We start from the raw sequence: 20,771 nt of genomic DNA, 5'->3' as shown, positions 1-20,771 counted from the left end.
TCCATACCATTACAGGAGCTGCTTATGGAGAAGGGCTCAGAGCTGACAGGCTACTCGGCCTCATCTGCCTTCCTGTCCAGCAGTGGCAGGATTTCCACATCTACTTCCATTCATTGGCATGGTGGGAAGATGGCCGCAGAGAATAGACAGGTCAGATCAAATGCCAGCAAGAGAAATATTTTAGGCCGGGCACAGTGGTTTATGCCTGTAATCCCAGCACTTTGGGAGGCCTAGGCAGGCGGATCACCTGAGGTCAGGAGTTTGAGATCAGCCTGGCCAACATGGTGAAACTCCATCTCTACTAAAAACACAAAAAATTAGCCAGGCATGATGGTGCGTGCCTGTAACCCTACTTACTTGGGAGGCTGAGGCAGGAGAATCGCTTGAACCCGAGAAGTAGAGGTTGTCGTTACCCGAGATTGTGCCATCGTACAATTGCACTCCAGTCTGGGCAACAAGTGTGAGACTCTGTCTCCAAAGGAAAAAAAAAAAAAAAAAAGGAAGAAAAAAAGAAAAAAAAATGCCAGTTGTGAGAAATATTTTAGAGAACAAATCTAAAAAAGTGGGCAATTTAGCCCTCCAGGTGGATAATTCTAGGGAATTCTGGAGTTTAAGTCTGCATGCCTCTGGCTGGCACTCAGACTTAAATCCATTCAGTTATCCTGCCGGTGAAGCAAACAGACAAGTGAACAAGCCAGATCCAGCAAGAGTCAGTCACAGGGCTGCACAGGAGACCGTTAAGAACCCTGAAAGATGAGCAGATATTAGGCAGGCAATGAAAAGAGGGCAAGGTGGGGTGGGTGATGGAGGGTAGTTCAAAGCCAAGGGGACAGCGGGTGCAAAGGCAGAGCCTAGGAGGGGTGCTGGACCTCTGAAGGTCTGCATGAGGCTCTGTGGGGCACAGCCTCGGAGAATTACCCTGATGACTGTCTGGACGGGACTGGAGGAGAGTAAAAGCGGAGGCAAGGGGATCAGCTAGTAGGCTGCTGAAATGTTGAAAGAGAGGAAAGATGAGGGCTTGACTCAAGGCAGAACAGTGGGGATGGAGAGGCGATGAATTTGCAAGGTAAGAGGTGACGGAATCAGCAGGACTTCGTAACCATCAGAAGAAGGAAAGTCAAGGGTGATCATCAAGATGCTGGCTAGACATCTGGGTGCACTGGTGGGGCGAACATTGCCAAACAAGTGTCTAGAGACAAACGAATACTTGGTATTCATTCGTATTTTAGATCGAAAACTGCCTGCCCCTTTCCCATATTCTAATCCACGGACATCGATTGTGTGTTTATTTACATTTTATGGTTACATAGGGTAAGCTCTATAGTTAATAATCAGAGAAAGAAGTCACACCAGGGAAGGAATTCCAAGCCTCTTTAGAAACAATCTTTTGTCATAAATATCCAGAGGCATTTATGAATAAATACTGACCCCCAGTGTCTATGTACAGAAACAAAAATTTAAAAAACTATGTAAAATACCAAGACTCCTGGGAGAGTACCTGAAATTCCAGCTGCAAGTAACATTCCCTGCAGTCCAATCCCAGGATCCTAGCGGGCATCCTCAGAGATAAAAATACTGACTGGCTAACCTATGACCAGCAGCTGTCTGGAGAACTCTAACGAGTATTCCACAGAATGAGTGTCGGGATGGATTACATGGCCTCAATCGCGGTACAGAGCTATGTGTTGGCCTTTGCCCCCTCTGCTTCAGAGGTTACATATGTAAAAGTCTAGGTTCAATTACTCCAAAGAGTCTTCCCACTAGGGGTAGATTTTATGCAATTAATCTGACTAATACAAACTCCAGCTCTGTCTGATTCCCCAACCAGTTCACATCCAGATAATTTTCCTCTAAGGCGGATAAAAGGCAGTGTGGTTGGGCAGACTTTCCCTTTTCAATACTGTGTGGTTAGGGTTAAGTTCATGAGATTTTTAAATTTTTTTATTTTTTGAATTGGAGTTTTGCTCTGTCGCCCAGGCTGGAGTGCAGTGGCGTGATCTCAGCTCACTGCAACCTCCGTCTCCTGGGTTTAAGCGATCCTCCTGCCTCAGCCTCCTGAGTAGCTGGGATTACAGGCACATGCCGCCACATCTGGCTAATTTTTGTATTTTTAGTAGAGACAGGGTTTCACCATGTTGGTCAGGCTGGTCTTGAACTCCTGACCTCATGATCTGCCCGCCTCAGCCTCCCAAAGTGCTGGGATTGCAGGTGTGAGCCACCGCACCCAGCCAAGTTCACAAGAAATTTTTGAGGAAACTCTCTGCAGCAAAATAACTTCTTCAGCCGGAGTGGCTTCATCCTGAGACAGAAAGTGGCCGTCTAGCATCTTGGCCAAGAGTTGCTATAGTTTGCTATCAGAGGGCATCTATTCTTTGTAAACTAGAAAATAGGCATAGACTCTTTGAAAATATGCTTATGTCACTGTCCCATTCTGGACTACATGGAGGTTTTTTAAAACTTGGCTTTATAAAGAATTAAATTTATAGGTCAGGTAATGAGGCTGTCTTGATAAGGTAGAGCCTCCTTCATGAAAATAAGACATTTTTCCTGAATCTTGTTTTTTTAAAAACCAAATAGACTTCAGTTTAAATAGCCAACTATGACATGATCAAAGGCAAATTTTTAATGCCAACAGAATCCATTCGACTCTGTTGAGAGCAGCAAGAAGCATGCCTGACAGGCCATTGACCTTCAGCAGTCTTGATCCAAGGGTGTGTGGAAGAGTAGAAATGATAACTACTTTAGTGTCACATGGAATCAAGCTGAACCATGACAGCGAGCTGAGTGACACAAGGGACACTTGGGAGGTGGCTGCTATAAGGAGCTAAAATCCAAGGAAATGGAGGCCCAGAGATTAAGTTCAAGAGCCAAATGTTGGCACCAAGAAGGGATATCACCCAAAGGTACTAAGGAGAATAAATAGAAGGTTCTGCATCAAGAGAAAGTAATTCCATTACTATTTGTTTGTTAACTGCAAGGTGATGGCAATCATAATCGCCTTTCGGATTTGTTGTTTCAGCACACAAGCTCATTGCTGGTCTGATGCAAGCTGTAGCGTCAAAGATAATAGAAATAAAATAAGCATACAATTTGTTTCTTGACAAGATAATGCAGACTTAAGACGTCTTTCTCTTGGGCCAGGTGTGGTGGCTCACATCTGTAATCTCAGCACTTTGGGAGGCCGAGGCAGGTGAATCACTTGAGGTCAGGAGTTTGAGACCAGCCTGGTCAACATGGTGAAACTCCATCTCTAATAAAAACACAAAAATTAGCCAAGCATGGTGGCGGGCACCTGTAATCCCAGCTACTCGGGAGGCTGAGGCACAAGAATCACTTGAACCAGGGGAGGCGAAGGTTGCAGTGAGCTAAGATCACGCCATTGCACTCCAACCTGGGCAACAGAGTGAGATCCCGTTTCAAAAGAAGAAGAAGAAGAAAAAAAGAAGGCGGCTTTCTCTTATCTTTCTCTTAACAAAGACTGAGGTTTCAAAAATAAAAAGTCAAAAACCAGGCACCTCACTCTGAATAACGAGATGTATTTTAATGACTATACTAAACACAACATTGTTAAACTTACCAATTTTTTTCTTGTCACTTTATTTTTTTTTAGTTTTTTAAAAAAATTTCAAACCTACAGAAATGCTGAGATGATAGTGGAATGATACATTACAAATCATTTCCTCAATTCACCAACTATGACATTTACCATACAGTAATGTGCCACGGTCATGTGCTGTTTCGTTCAACAGCGGACTGCATATAAGATGTAAGATTATAATGGGGCTGAAAAATTCCTGTTGTGCAGTGACTTATAGCTGTCCTAAGGTCATAGCATGAGTCATTACTCATGTGTTTGTGGTGATGTTGCTGTAAACAAACCTACTGCACTGCCAGTCATACAAAAGCTTAGCACATACAATGATGTACAGTATGTAATACTTGAAAATGATAATAAATGGCTGATAGTGCTTTTTGTATTTACTATACTATACTTTTTCTTATCGTTTTAGAATATACTCCTTCTACCTATTAAAAAAATTAGTTAACTTTAAGACAGCCTCAGGCAAATCCTTCAGGTAGTGTTCCAGAAGAAGGCATTGTTAACATGGGAGATGACAGCTCCATGCATGTTGGTGCCCCTGAAGATCCTCCAGTGGAACTAGATGTGGAGGTGGAAGACAGTGATACTGATGATCCTGACCCTGTGTAGGCCTGGGCTAATGTGGTATTTGTGTCTTAGCTTTTAACAAGAAAGTTTAAAAGGTAAAAAATAAAAATAAAAAATTTAAAATGTAGAAAGAAGCTTATAGCCAGGCACAGTAGCTCACACCTGTAATCTCAACACTTTGGGAGGCCGAGGTGGGCGGATCACTTGAGTCCATGAGTTTAAGACCAGCCTGGGCAACATGGTGAAACCCGTCTCTACTAAAAATACAAAAGATTAGTCAGACATGGTATGGCATGCCTGTAATCCCAGTTACTTGGGAGCTAAGGCAGGAGGGTAACTTGAACCCAGGAAGGAGACGCTGCAGTGAGCCAAGATCGCACCACTGCACTACAGCCTGGGAGAAAGAGCGAAACTTTGTCTCAAAAAAAAAAAAAAAAAGAAGTTTATAATGATATAAAGAAAATATCTTTATGTGGTTAAATAAGGTTTCTGTTTTAATGTGTTATTACAAAAGTCAGAAGATTTTGAAATATTAAAAACTTTTTAAAAGTTACAGTAAGCTCAGGTTTATTATTGAAGAAAGACAATGTTTTAAATAAATTTAGTGTAGACAAAGTGTATGGTGTTTATGAAGTCTACTGTAGTGTCCTAAGCCTTCATGTTCACTCACCACTCACTCACTGACTCACCCAGAGCAACTTCCATTCTCACAAGTTCTATTCATGGTAAGTGCTCTATGCAAATGTGCCACTTTTTAATCTTTTATAACGTATTTTCACTGTACCTTTTCTATGTTTAGATATGTTTGGACACACAAATACTTACCATTGTATTACAATTGCCTGCTGTATTCAGTACAGTAACATGCTGCACAAGTCTTCAGTGTAGAAGCAATAGGCTAAACCATATTTTTTTTGTGTTTGTGTAGTATACTCCATGATGTTCACACAATGACAAAACCATCTAAGAATCCATTTCTCAGAACAAGTCCCGTTGCTAAGTGACCAATGACTGGTGTTTGCTTTCTGTCTCTCTCTAAAAATATAGAAACATTGTGTTGGCTGAGCCATTTACAAATGACTTACTGACATCAGGATGCCTTATCCTTAAATTTTTCAGCAGCTATCTCTTAAGAACAAGGCACCATACCATTGCTATACCCAATAAATGTAATATTTATTATCACCTAATACAGACACAGATGTTTTTGTTGTTGTTGGGGGAGTGATGGAGTCTCGCTCTATCACCCAGGCTGGAGTGCAGTGGCATGATCTCAGCTCACTGCAACGTCCACCTCCTGGGTTCAAGCAATTCTCCTGCCTCAGCCTCCCAAGTAGTTGGGATTATAGGCACCCGCCACCATGCCTCGTTAATTTTCATATATTTAGTAGAGACGGGGGTTTCACCATATTGACCAGGCTGGTCTTGAACTCCTAACCTTAAGTGATCCGCCTGCCTTGGCCTCCCAAAGTGTTGGGGTTACAGGCGTGAGCCACTGCATCCAGCCTACATAGACACGTATTTAAATTTTCCCAAGTGCCCCAAAATGTTCTTTGTAAATTTTTACAAGCTAAAGATCCAATTAAGTTCATGAATTACATTTCACTATCATGTCCCTATAGTGTCATTTAATCTGGAACTGTCCCTTTATATTTTTGTGTTTATTTCTCGGTCTTGGTATTTTTTAAAAATCCAAACCAGTTGTCTTTTAGGGTATCCTGTATTTTGAATATGTCATATTGCTTTCTCATTATTAGATTTAAAGCTTTTGGGAAGACGACTAAGTGATAGGTACTTCGCACTGATTTATACAAGGACATGCATAAAAATCACATACTATCTATTTGACCCATCCATTGGAGATTTTAAGGTTAATCCCTTGGTTGCAGTAGTGTCTAAGGGATCTATCCATTGTGAAGATACATTTTTTCTTTGTAATTAATAAGTTTATTATGACTTGAGACTACGCAAATGTTCAGTTCTCTAAAAGCCCAGTGGTTTTAGCATCCAATAATAGTCCTTGCTTGGCTCCGTTATTAACGATGGAAGCTGGTAATCTTCTGTAAAGAAACAGTATATATTTTTGTCTCTTTTTCTCTCCCCACCTTAAAAAAAATACCTTTATGGTCGTAGGCACTATTTTTTGAATTCAGTGTTCTATAATTCATTACCATCATTCTTTTTCTAAGTTTAAATTGCTCCAGATTTGGTCCTTCAAGCAAATGTCTGTGTCCGATCAGTCTTGTAACATCTTGATGAGTCAGAAAAGACAAAGGTGCTCAAAGTTCACCTTATGCTTCATCTGCCTCAAACCTGGAAGCAGGCATTTCCCCAAACATCCCTGCTTCTGTGGAATAGTACTTAGGAATCAAGACTGAAGGAATTCAGTGTGTTTGTTGTTTCTGGGTTATTGTTTCTAGGCCCTTTCAGAGGACAGAGCCAGAGTTAGTAGGGAGGGGATTGGGGGAAAGAGAGTGGAAAATACACACACACACACACAGAGGCACACACACACTCTCTCTTACACAAACACCTCTTACCCAGGACCAGTATACCACAGGGTCCTTCTTTACCTTCCTCCATTCTGTATCTTTCTTCTCCCATAGTGAGTAACCTCACTTACGATAACATCAATACATTTATACTCATTTTAATGCTACAGAATTGTTTCAGAATTACATAGTAAAAATAGTCTCAGCAACATTTTCATCTTTATGCACTTAACATCAGAGATACCAAATTATCCCATGTCATCTTGAACAAGTCGCACATAGCAAGCTAACACTAACCAGAGATAATACAGATTATACACAAGTCGAAATTTGAATTGAACGGCTTTGCAATGGCTGCAAAGCTGTTTGGTTTCTCTAGAGTCCCAAAACAGTCAAAGTTCAGAACAGATTACTGATAACTTTCATTTTAATGAATCGGAGACTATTTATGCTGGTTTCCTTTTCAAAATCTATCCTGTTTGACATTTGTCATTGATTTCAAAATAATCCAGTGGGGCGGGTGTGGGGAGAGACTGAGAAGGTACCTAATGGTGGTCACAAGAATTTGGTAGTTGGGTGAGGGGCATAGGAGTGTTCTTTGTGCTATTTATACTCTCTACTTTTGTGAATGTTTACAATATTTACAGTATCTTAAAAATGTATCTGTGTCAAATCAGGGTAAATGTAATAAGCTTAAATGACCAGCCTGGACTCAGATGTGGCTCTCTTATGTGTACCTAGGAGGTGGTAATGACACACTAGCCTACCTTTAAAAACTTGCCAAAGCAACTTACAGTAAATCTGGGGGACAACTTCAGGTCCCAGGATCTTAAAGGCCAGACTATATAACTAGATTACCGTCCAGTAAAGAAAACATCAACAGCGGGGGAAAAAGAGTGATTTCAGTTCTGTCTTTAATTTTGCCAAATAATGTTGTCATTGGAGAGATATTAGATGGCTATTCTATGTTTTGGGTGTTCCCTATTCCCTTGGGATCAGCAGTTTAAATTCCCTTCATAGTCCAACATGAAACCCTTGGGTTCCAGCATAGCACAGCATCTGCCGCCGCCAGATCTGCTGTGAGGCGAGGCAGGATTTAACACAGTAAACGGCGTCATGTAAGTGAGCCCCAAACTTGCAGATCCCAGTGATACAAAAGACAAAACCAGGAAACATGATCAGGATTTCCCAGGCTGAGGCAATCTGGGTGCCTTTCTGAGGGAATGAGAATGTGTGAAAAGCTTTCCAGGTGACAGGGAAGGTGAACTTTGAAGAGATTCCTACATGCTACTTGTGAAAGCATCAGAATAAATTTGAAATGACACTGGGGGCGTGATGAATCTTCTGGCTAGTAAAGCTGTTTCCCCCAACTCCATTTTGTCAAAAACAGTAAGGTGCTGGGAAAGTAACTCTGACTACACAATAGAGAGCGGGGAAAGAGTACTTGACCTCTGACCTCTTTCTTTCCTGGGGGACTGGATGGGTGGTAACATGACCAGAGGGAGAATTTTTGCTTCTGCCACCAAGGTGGCCAATTACAATCCAACAGAAATTGGCTCTAAGAGACTCACACTCTCACCAAAAAAAAAAAAAAAAAACAAGCATACTCCCCAAAGCTATAGGGCATGGCGAGGCTTGTCCCAGGCCAGGAGACAAATAACCACTGTTACTAAAGTGCACATTGGGAACCGCATTTTAATACAAGTGGTCACAACCTGGGATGAGAAATAACTTGCAAATGTTGAGCAGAAGAGTCAGGTTGAGCTTGGAAATAGATCGTCACATTCATCTTCCTTGCACACCTTACCAAGGAAAAATACATTAGACATAATGTATTCTAACCAAGGATCTTTTGTTAATTTGGTGCCCATATTGGTACCAAACAATGCAAAATCCTCTCTTCTGAGGCAGAACTGCTCTTTCAGAAAAACCATCCTCGGTGTACTGGGATACGGTACTGGTCTGAGAGGCTTTTTAAAAGTTAAAACTCTGGGAGCAGCTAATGCCGCTATCGCCTTTATCTTGCCACTCTGATACACATGGGACAATCATCTCAGCCTGGGAAGAGGACACATGCAGAGTTGGCTCCAGGGAAAGCCTAAACTGGAAGCAGGATAGGCTGCCCCTTCTAAGGACCTAATTCCTAGATAGGCTTTTTTTTTTTTTTTTGGTAGAGACAAGGTCTTGCCATGTTGCCTAGGCTGGTCTCGAATTTCTCAGCTCGAGCAATCCTCCTGCCTCTGTCTCCCAAAGTGCTGGGATTACAGGCATGAACCACCACAGCTGGGCTGGTCATTGTCATCCCTCTTTTTTTTTAGGAGAAAATAAATCCCTAATTTCTGTCCCTGCCTCAGAAGAGAAGGATGCCAAGATTAGGATAGAGAATAAGCAGCCTTCAAGATTCCTGCATCAGAAATTCTGACTGCTCTGCGCTACATACCATAATCTTTTGCCCTCAATGAACAACAAATTTATGTCACAAGCCCCAATATACCATTCCCTCTGCTCATGTGAATAAAGTTCCATGCACTGTATTCTACCTTCCCTGCTTCATGCTTCAGCATATAGAAAATTGCGAGTGTCTGTTGTGTTGAAATAAGTGCAACTGTTACAGGAAGGCATGAGTCAGACTCGTTTAGAAGCCTACCTAAAATTCACCAAACACATGGAGACACTTTGGGGATGCCATTTTCAGTCACTTTATTGTCAGGAACTTTATTTTAAAACTAATTACAGGTACCCAAACATTGAAGTTCGAAAAATTAAAACAAACCAAAATGAGAACCTCAACAGCCATAGTTGTCTATCTACTGCTTATTCTTGTGGCCAAAGAGGAATTCTACTAAATGTCAAATGAAGGATGTTGCTAAACTAGAAGACAAGTTAAAGGGCCTTGTTGTCATTTCTGTCATTGTGGTGGCGGTTGTTGGCTTTCTTGGATAAATATATCTGTGACTTTCTCATTTAATGGGCCTCTGGCCTTAATTATCAAAGCATCCCTTTTCCTAGAGGAAAAGACTAGTAATAAATACATATGGTATATTATCTAATATCTCTTATTGTCACCCCAGAAAATCTTACTAAATATAAAAGTGAACTACTGATTAGAATAGTGCCTGTCAATGGTGACTCAGAAATGATTTCTTGGATGATAAATACCTTTAACTTAATCTCTACTTGTTGCTCTCCCATCTCAGAAACTGATGACCTTCATTAAACCCCACTAGTTACTAGTTTAGTGACTGACTAGGGGGCTAGCAGGAAAGCTAACTCATAAGGCTGTGACATAAGCACTGAGGCATCCTAAAGCCTTATCTGGGTCACAATAAGTTACCTAGTTACCTATACAAACTCTACTCCACAGCCTAGCTCTGGAAAATCGGGGAAAAAGAGAGAGAGTTCAGCACCCATAACATGCTCCTATGCCACTTCTTTTGCATTTCTTCTTAGCCAACAGTTGGGAGAGACTATTTTTTAGCTTGTTTCACTTTTCCTTGATCTTCTACTTTCTTAATGGCTGCTTGGATCGCCTCTTGGTCACCCAGGAACTGATGAGGCCCAACAGCACGCAGGTTTTCATCCAGTTCCAGAAGAATGGGGACTCCAGTAGGAAGAGTAATGTTGATGATGTCTTCATCTGAGATACCTGTTGATCAGGACGGGAAGAGACTAGGTGTTAAAAGACAACTCAGGAGGAAGTTCTGTTTAATTACATAACTGCACTTTAATCCCATTTAATTGTGTGCCTGAAATATGCAGGTACTGAGGGATTCCAGCTATAATTCCTGGAAGCCAGGAACTTTCCAGAAATTGCAAGAAAAAAAGGCTTAGAGATTCACAGCAAGTGCTACATCAGGACAGTAGATACCTTTTGGGACAATCTGTTCCTGTTTCCTACCTAAATCTGAAAGGAAGGAAAATTATTTTCTCTATGCCCACATTTGTGTTACTAGTTTTCCCAAGAATCAGGTAATCTCAAAAAATCAGAAAGTGAACCAGGAGCGTTTTCTGTGTTTCTCCTTTTATGTGTTGTACCCAGGCTGGTACTAAAATTAGGATTTTTCGCTAATCTCTAAATCTAGTTCATTTGATTAGAATGTGTTTGGTTTTCCCACACTAAGTGAGCTTGCAATACCCAGAGCTAGATCCAGTCCAGCAGGAATGCTTTCCTAGGTGCTTAGAAAGCACAGTCAAGGGGAATCAGGAAGGGATTTTACAGCATGCCTGTGAACACGGCTCGCTCTCCTGTGGTCCTTGAACATTCCAGCTGCTAAAAAAGGAAGCTATATATATAATACACAAGCCACCTTTAGTCCTTTTTAAAGTACAACCGAATTACAGATAATTCAACTTGGACCAGAAGAGCGGTAGTTGTTGTAGAAGTGGTAGTAATAATATTTTTTATTATTACAAGCACTTTTAACAAGAAACAGCAAACATATCCTGAGTACATATTTCATGCCAGGTACTCTTTTAAGCATTTTGTATGTATTAACTCATTTAATCATCATTGCAATCCTATGACGATATATTATTTCTCCATGTAACAAGTTCTGGCACAGAGAGGTTAAGTAAACAATGATCACACAGATAGTAAATGGCACACCTGGATTCAAACCTAGGGGTCTGTACCTACTGTGTAATGTAACTCCTCTCAAGTTTCTCAGATTTCAAAGTGAGCAAAGGGAAGGCCTGAGAAAGAGATGAAGTTCAACAAACTAAAAGACAACTGAAAGTATTCAAATTATCTACTTTAAAAATACTCCTTTATTAATTACATAGCGTTCTAAATGCTAACCATATGCATCCTGTTCTATCTTAACAGAAAGGACCTAGCTGGAACAAGTTCAGGGGAGTCCAAGGGTTTGTCTTTACTTGAGGGTGGCAGAATAAGTTGTTATCAGTTAGCAATCAATGCACCTTTTCATTTTAATTAGCCATTGGTCCTAACTGTGAGCACCAGCCAAAGAGTCACAGAATCGTAGCACTGGATCCTTACTGCTGGGCTGGCTCTTTATTAGAATTTCATGTCAAGGCCTAGAAGAGCTACCTAATAACTCGTATACACAAACTATCCACACTCAAACAACTACGAAAATGGAAAAGATCTTAACTTGGAAGACACAGTCTCTTCCAAGTAAGTGTACTGTCCCATCACCTCCCCTGCCAGTCCCCCTGCAATGTCCTATGCAATTTTAGGCAAGTAACTTCTCTGGACCTCCAATTCTCCTGTCAATTAAAAGAAAGAACAAACGAAAAACACACATTCTTCCTTTGCCAGCATTTTAAAGGGTTATGGGATAAAAGGGGTGGCTTAAAAGAGAACATACATGAAAAAAAGGTAGCACAATAAGTCTCTCTTCTTTCTCTATTAGGAATTCCCTTCTAGGTAGAAGATTTAAAGGGAAGGTTACTAAGATACTCCTTTGCCCTGCCAAGCCCCCACCCTCACACTGCAACCTTACAGAAGATTACCATCACAAACTACAGCTGCTGAGAACAAATCTATTCAGACCAGACCGCTAGCTGTTTAGCAAGGAGATGACTGCTCTAGAGTCTAAGCACCTTCTGGCTCCATCAGGTCAGAAATGTCAGCTAGCTGCACAACAGCCACCACATACATCCCTGGGAAAGAGCAGGAGGGGAAGTCAACAGCCTGTCGTTTGGAGTCAGGTGACCACTGAGCCTTTCAATCCAACAGTACTCACTCCCAAATCCAGGGGAAGCTCTGGAGGTCTCCAAACCTAACTCATTCACTAACTAGTAACTGAGGGCTCTTTATGTTCCTAGTACTCTGTGGCAGAACATGTGCGAGTGACCTTGGCCAAGATTTTACCTCCAATGAACTATTTCTTCATTTATAAAATGAGAGAGGATAGTCTCTCTAGCACCAACATTCCTTTATTTTATTCTTAATGGTTAAGAAAAGCAGAGGCACCTTAGAGACACAAGAGCATGAGGACACTGAGTACTGTTTATATTCATCTACTGTGCAAGGACCATGCTTTATCTGTTTCCAGAGTCTGTAAGCATATTGCTCACTAAATTGGAGAGAAAAATGGATTTTATAGATTTCTCCAAATAATCTAAATTCTAAAAATTAATTTGTTAAAAGATAACAAAAGTGACAAAAGTGACCATGTTTGACTAAAGTTTACCAGGAGAAGCAGAAACTATGGGTGTACATATCTATCAGCATCTCAGATTCACCACTCATAGATGTGTGCCTTTGCAGTGTCACCAACCATTAATCTTAAGCTCTTGAATCCAGGACTTTATTGTAGAATGACTGAACATTCTACTTCTATTCAACATTGTATTTAAGATTCTAGCCAAGGCAACTAGGCAAGACAATGAAATTAAAGGCACCCAGATTGGAAAGGACAAAGTAAAACTATCTCTATTTGCCGAAGGTATGATCCCACCAATAACCTGTTAGAACTAATAAATTCAGCAAGGCTGCAGGATACAAGAACAATACAGAAAAGGAAATTAGGTTTTTAATACAGTAGCAATAAGCAACATGAAAGATTAAGTAAACAATTCTATTTATAATAACATCAAAAAGAATAAAATGCTAAAAATAAATTTAACCCAAAAAGTACAAAACTGTACTCTGACTACTACAACACAGTGTTCAAATTAAAGAAAACCTAAATATGTATTTATGGATTAGAAGACGTAACACGTATCAAGAGGGCAACATTCCCTAAATTAACATACAGATTCAATACAATCCTATCAAGAATCTCAGTGGACTTTTTTGTATAAATTGACAAACTGATCTTAAAGTTCATATGGAAACCTAAGGTACTCAGAATAGCCAAAACAATATTGAAAAAGAAGAAAAAACCATGGGACTCATAGTTCCTGATTTCAAAACTTACTACAAAGCTACAGCAATCAAGATAGACACAGATCAATGAAATAAAATTGGGAACCCAAAATAAACCCGCATATTTTTTATCAATAGATTTGCAACAAATGTGCCAAGGCGATGAAATGCATAATCTTTTCAACAAATAGTACTGGGATAACTGTATATCCACATGTAAAAGAATGAAGTTGGATCCCTAATTCACACTTTATAAAAAAATTAACTCAAAATGAATCAAAGACTTAGAGTCAAAAGCTAAAATTGTAAAAATTTTTTAGAAAAAAAGCCATAGGAGTAAAGTCTTCATGACCTTGAGTTAATTAATAGTTTCTTAGATATGACACCAAAAGCATACACAAGAAAAAAAAATAAACTGGGTATATAAAAATTTAAAAATGTTTGTGCTTCAAAGGACACTATTAAGAACATAAAAAGGCAACCCAGAGAATAAGAGAAAAATTTGCATAGCATATATATTCTAGATACAAGTTCCTTATCAGATATAAGAACTGCCTCCAATAATAAAAAGACAAATGATCAAATTTTAAAATGGGCAAAAGGTTTGAACAACCATTTCTCCAAAGATATACACATGGTCAATAAGCACATAAAAATAGGCTTAATATTACTAGCTATCAAGGAAATGCAAATCAAAACCACAATGAGATACTACTTTGTACCCACTAGGATGGCAACAATAAAAAGTCAGATTATAAACAAGTGTGAGTAAGCATGTGGAGAAACTGGAGTCATAATACACTGTAAAATCAGGTATGCAAAAGGCTATAGCCTCTTCGGAAAACAGTCTGGCAATTCCTTTTGTTACACACACATCTACCATATGACCCAGCAATTCCACTACTAAGCATATACCCAAGAGAAATGAAACATGAGTCTATATAAAACTTGTACACAAACCTTCATAGCAGCATTAATCATAATAGCCAAAAAGTGAACACAACACAAATGTCCATTAGCTAATGAACAGATAAATTAAATGTGGTATATACATACAATAGAATATTATTTGGCAATGAAAAGGAATGAAGTACTGATGCAAACCACAAAAAAGTTCTTGGAAGAACCTTGAAAACATGATGCTACTAAATAAAAGAAGTCAGTCACAAAGGACCACTTATTGCATGAGTTCATTTATATGTAATGTCCACAACAGGCGAATCTATAGTGACAGAAAGTAGATTAGTGGTTGCCCAGGGCTGGGTGGAATAGGGGAGGGACTGAGGGGACAGTAACAGCTAAGGGGTGCTGGGTTTCTTTTTAGGGTAGTGAAAATGTTCCAATATTGATTGTGGTAATGGAGTGACAATTTTGTGAATACACTAAAAGTCATTTAACTGCATACTTTAAATGGCAAATTGCATGGTATGTGAATTATAATGCAATAAAGATGTTAAAAAATAGTAAACAGGGCCCAGTGCGATGGTTCATGCCTCTAATTCCAGCACTTTGGGAGGCCAAGGTGGGTGGATCACCTGAGGTCAGGAGTTCAAGACCAGCCTGGCCAACACGGCGAAACCCCGTTTCTACTAAAAATACAAAAATTAGCCAGGCATAGTGGTGCGCACCTGTAATCCCAGCTACTCGGGAGGCTGAGGCAGGAGAATTGCTTGATCCTGGGAGGAGGAGGTTGCAGTGAACCGAGATTGCACTCCAGTCTGGGTGACAGAGCAAGACTCTGTCTTTAAAAAAAAAAAAAGTAAACAGATCCAGAGAGGTTAAATAAACCTGCTCTAGTCACAGGACTATTGAGGCAGTAAAAATGGACCTTTTTAAACTACCAAATCCCCAGGATTTAAACCCTGGTCAGGTGACTTATCCATGGTTATTTCCACAACTACCGAGGAGGAGAGAGGAGAATGTTTCTATGAATGCTCTGCCCTTGTGAAAGGCTGGGTCCTAACTGGACATCTGCTGATGCATCCAGTGTTCCCACGACTGGTAGAGAATGAGTAAGTTTGTCTGATCCCCAGCTAACACATGGGCCAGCTAACACACCGCGATCATGATGGGCCACGTTTAGGAGTTGTTGTCTGTGACTTTAGAAACAAGTTCTGGGTCTTCAGCAAGGGGCTGGGGCATACATGGGATTCACTTGTTTGACCATGGCCTCAGATCTAACCAGATCCACCAGGTCCCCTCTTTAACAGCGGCACTCTCAAGTTTGGTCCCTTTTATGTGGGACCAAATTAAAGAGCCAAATAAACAAAGGCCACCGAAACTATAATATTTCAACTACAAAGGAAGGAGAGTTTGACAAAAATAGTAATGTTTCCAATAAATAAATAAAATCAACATTCCACTTTAATGACTACTCAAGCCATTCACACAGCAGACTAATTACTTACAAATATTTAAAATACTCAGACTGGTTAATAATCAGTCAATGAGACTTAAGTGACTAAAATTTTAAAACAGCAGATTAGGAAAAACCACAGTGAAGCCATTACTCATTACTCAATTTTGGCATAAGTTACATTCAACATCCTAAGAAAGTTAAGCAGGCAGAGCTCCTAAGGCCAGAATAATGCATCTGAACTATATTAAACCAAACTGAATTAGTACTATCTTATATAATATCCTATTATAAACTCATTCACTGGAACATTATAGGAAAGTTAAAAATGAGTGGCTAGATATCACATCCCTCGATAACTGGCTCAGATTTTTCTACAATTCTATGGTCGTCTCTCATTATAAGTGGGGGATTTGTTCCAGGACTGCATGTGTACCAAAATCCACTCACACTCAAGGCTGGAAGTCAGCCCTACGTCTACACAGGTTTCACATCTAGCAAGTGTGGTATTTTTGATCCAAGTTTTGTTGGAAGAAAACCCATGTATAAGTGAACCTATGCAGTTCAAATCCATATTGTTCCAGGGTCGGCTATAAAGGGAACCACCGAGTTCTCACCCTGTACTGACTCCTCTCCGCCGTGGTGTGGAGTTAAATACAGTTGTCGTTACTTAGTGGACCATATTACTAAATAATTTCTGGACTCTAGCAGCCAAACCAGTGTTACTTACAGTTGAATAAACATTTACTAAATTCTTGCAGTGGGCAAGGCACTGTGTTCTACAGTAATGTGTGGAGGAGCAGGTGCAGGGTGAGAACTCAGTAGTGTTTCCCTTTACAGCTACCCCTGTCTTTAAGGGTCCACCATTGCCTTTAAGTCTTGAATCTTCATGTAGAAGCACCTCGGAGCTAACTGCAGTCAATTTAAATAATGGGATATTTTAAGGAAGAAATAATGAAAGTTTGGGATCATAAGTCCAGGAAGTAACTCAAGGTCAAAATTGGGGAGAAAGTCAAACAACTTTATTTTCTGCATAGAGGACTAACTTCAGGAAGTCAAATTTGCACCTACCAACCCTCTCCCCTAAGTCACCATAGCAGGAACAGGAACCAAAGACAAACTGTTACGTACACTGTACATCTACCAAAGCACCTCCTGGTAGAGGTGCTTGTGCAAATGCTCACTTTCCCCACCAGGATTATAAATTCCTTGAGAACAGGAACAATGTTTGATCCATTTCTGTATCACCCATGTTGTGGGAACACAGAGCCTTACCCACTGCAACATATAGTAAATGTTTGTTCAACTATAAGTAACACTTTTATGGTTTGGCTGCTAGGGTCCAGAAATTATTTAGTAATATGATCCACTAAGTAATTACAACTGTATTTATTATGTGAATCTACTTTTTACATGTAACTAAAGGCTATAAGGAATAAAATGTTAGGCTGGGTGTGGTGGCTCACACTTGTAATCCCAGCACTTTGGGAGGCAGACGCAGGCGATCACGAGGTCATGAGATCGAGACCATCCTGGCTAACACAGTGAAACCTCGTATCTACTAAAAATACAAAAACAAAATTAGCTGGGCGTGGTGGTGGGTGCCTGTAGTCCCAGCTACTTGGGAGGCTGAGGTGGGAAAATGGCGTGAACCCAGGAGGCGGAGCTCGCAGTGAGCCGAGATCGCGCCACTGCACTCCAGCCTGGGTGACAGAGACAGACTCCATTTCAAAAAAAAAAAAAAAAAAAAAGAACAAAATGTTAATTAAAAATCCTAAAACATAAAGCCTATATATGAAAATACCCTAAGGACTTTGTCAGAGGTACAGTATAGACAAATTGCAGAAAGAGGTTAAAAGCTCCACAAAAGGACCCTGTGTCTCATTCACATATAGGTGCAGTATCCCTTGTACCAAGAACAAGACCTGATGTAGTGAACCCTAGGTGCATACCTGAACTGAATAAATTCTAACTCTCTGGGTTTGCAAATTAAATCTAGACTTTTACTGTTGAAGCCTTGATTAAACATTGTGCTCCCCATGACCTTACCAAGAAAAAAAAGGAGAATTAAAAGAATCTTAGCCTCGAAGAAAAAGCTGTTGACATCTAGTGCCAATAAAATAAACAATTCAAATTAAATGGCTTTATATGTTCTTTGATTTTCTCCAAAGTGTTCAAAATCTTTGAATTTTAGAAAACAGAAGAGATGGACAGAGAGACAGAAAGATTTGCTACAGGATGAAAAGGAAAGAAGAAACCCCAATTCTGTAGTGCATATGCTTTGGAATCAGAAAAAAAAAGGAAAACAACTCCAGTCAACTCATTCATTAAATAAGGTGCGACCCACTCGTTCCTCACTTCCCTCTCCTGGTCAGTAAGTCACAATTCAAAAGCTACCGACAAACGATCTGTGATGAGAGTTCTGTATTCCTTTATGGCCAATACGAGCTGAAACGAGATTCTGAATCTCATAGATGATCTACCTATTTTTAATTTTAATTATTTAAGATCTGAATACTATATATGTAAAGATGGGCTAGGGTGATTTTAATATTATAACACGATAAAATAACAGACTAATTTAGAATAAGACAGAGAGAAGAATCCATTCTACGTTTAATTTTATAGTTAAAATAGCCTATAATGTTTAAAAAATAAAGGGTTCTACAAATCAATTATTATAAAAGAAAGCTTAGCCACACCAATAGGCAACTACTCGCCTCACAGAAGAGAGGCCTGAATTGGCTGCTTCTGAAAATATCACACTAAAATGCCAAAGGTGACCAACTCATCAGTCCCTGTCCCCACAGCTAGTCCCAGCTGACCATTCCTCTCTGAGTATCTAATTTTATCTCACCACTTCTGTGCCTTGCTATATATGCAGCTGCACACAGGTCTTCAGGGATCAAGTCTGTCTTGCATGAGTGTCTTGTGTGTCACTCTTACTCCAAACTTGAAACTGCCTCGTCCTGTGCTTGAACCCAGACTAAACAATCCATTTCCTCTGGCGAGATGCAGACTACATCCAGTGTTTCATTTTGGTACCTGGCTTTTCCTTTGATGCTCGCCAGCAGGAAACAAACAGGAAGTGACTATGCCAACCACAGAGAATGAAACACATGCCTGTCTGGAACGCTACAGTACAGGATGCTTTCAGATACTTAGGTCGACATTAGATGTTTTCATGGTGGCGCTTTGTGAGAAGTGTGTCTGAACCAGTCAGAAGTGGGCCCTGCTTTTTAACCTGGACTTATTAGCACAATCATAGGTAATTATATTTCTAAAAGCCAGTAAAGCAGTCCCTTAAGTAGGCATTTTTTTACTATATAATATTCTGTATGTCTTGTTTTGACTTCTTTCTTCTGAAAGCATTAACTACCATCAGATTAAAAGTAAAGCAATCTCAAAAGCATATACAATTTATGAGCAGAGATATTATATAAATAAGTCATTTGACAGGGGAAGGGTCATCCCCATCAGCCAAGAAGCCTGTCTTAGGTACTGACATGTGGTTTCCGTGTTTGCAATTCTCATACAAGAGTGTTATCTAGCTCCGAATCAGTATCACTTGCCTCTCAGTGTACCATTCATCTGTGTTGACTCCAGGAGGTCCTTGTTGACCTGCTCCTAGACTAGGTTGTTACAAGAAGAAAAAGGAGGTGATGGAAGGCCCAATTAAGGCTAACGAAATTGATGATAATAAGCAGAGATAGCTCTGGGATAAAAAAATTAAAAAACTTTATTAGAGGAGTTTTCAACCTGTAACAATAGCAAGATTCTCAAACAAAACTTCATGGTCCAGCAACTTAAACATAACTTCTCATGAAGAAGGATTTTAAAAGGCAGTTCCCTATAATGACCATGATTTAGGTGCTAAATAAAGTCAGAACCAGATGGCTCCTGAAGCCTTGAGAAAGCATAACAAATGCCCTCCAGGTTTGTTTATAAAGGCAAAGATAGGTGCATATAGCAACCTTCACTTAATTCTCCTAATTGGCAATGGTGAGTTCACTGGATAAAGCAAGGCTTTTTGAGGTACAATTTACATACAGCAAAAGTCACCCTTTTTAGCATATAAGTTCTATGAGTTTTGACAACTGCATACAATAGTGTAATAACCAGTCAAGACATAAAACAGCTCTATCAAACCCTTAAAATTTCCTTGTGCCCCTTGGCAGCCTACCCTTTTCCCACCAATCTGTTTTATTTCCCAATAAAACATTTTCCAAAATGGCACATAAATGGAATCATACAATACACAGCTGTTTTAGCCCAACTTCTTTCACTTAGCACAATGCAGCTGAGGTTCATCCATGATAATGGGTGTATCAATAGTTTGCTTCTTTTTATTAAAGCAGTTTCTTTAAGCAAAACAGCTTACTGATCAATGACTGATCAAACGAAATAAAAAATATGACCTGGATATACTAAACGGCAAAGTAAAATGCAGTATTGAACCATAGCTTTCCAGTGAGTTCAGAGCCATGTTCTAGTTCCTACATAAAACAATATGTGTATGTAAAATGTCTAAAACTGTGCTTGGCACGCAGTATGCACTCAAGAAAGGTCATCTTGTATAGCTATGCTAGAGTGCGCCATTCAGACCACAATGTTAAAACAGCAGTAATAATTTAGGACTCGATTAGTTGCATTAAATTACCTTTTTATAGTTTACCTGCCATGGATGTTCTTGACTCAGCTTCTTAAAACACAGTATTCCAAACAAAGAATAGGTCAAAGGAAAGGCTACCTTTTAGAAAAAAATTTTAAAGCCCAAGTGATAACTGTGTGTGGAGCCTCAGTGAACTGAGTTTTGAGTAGAGTTCTTGACGCCAACTAATTACCATGATCGTGGCCACGGAATCTGGAGTCTCTTTAGACCTCAGTTTCCTCCAACAGCACCTGTCTTCTTTTCCACAA

The 20,771-nt window shown here is 39.9% G+C and overlaps 1 protein-coding gene and 1 long non-coding RNA gene across 4 annotated transcripts in view; one reads left to right on the top strand and one right to left on the bottom strand.

Moving 5' to 3' along the window:
* Positions 1-8,261, top strand: part of LOC119621585 (uncharacterized) — an 89,301-nt gene extending 81,040 nt beyond the window's left edge. Inside the window, exon 4 of the long non-coding RNA XR_012090430.1 lies at positions 16-8,261. This is a non-coding gene — a long non-coding RNA (uncharacterized lncRNA). The remainder of the gene's footprint in view (positions 1-15) is intronic.
* A 1,074-nt stretch (positions 8,262-9,335) lies between these two features.
* BPGM (bisphosphoglycerate mutase) overlaps positions 9,336-20,771 on the bottom strand; it is a 32,402-nt gene continuing 20,966 nt past the window's right edge. For all 3 annotated transcript variants that reach the window (XM_007982988.3, XM_007982989.3, XM_007982990.3), the window contains one exon: positions 9,336-10,306. In XM_007982988.3, coding sequence (XP_007981179.3) covers positions 10,128-10,306 — 179 coding nt within the window. In that variant the 3' untranslated portion in view covers positions 9,336-10,127. The remainder of the gene's footprint in view (positions 10,307-20,771) is intronic.

This window comes from Chlorocebus sabaeus, chromosome 21 (assembly GCF_047675955.1).
Source record: "Chlorocebus sabaeus isolate Y175 chromosome 21, mChlSab1.0.hap1, whole genome shotgun sequence".
Taxonomy (NCBI): Eukaryota; Metazoa; Chordata; class Mammalia; order Primates; family Cercopithecidae; genus Chlorocebus; species Chlorocebus sabaeus.
This window is presented reverse-complemented; position numbering and strand designations above follow the sequence as displayed.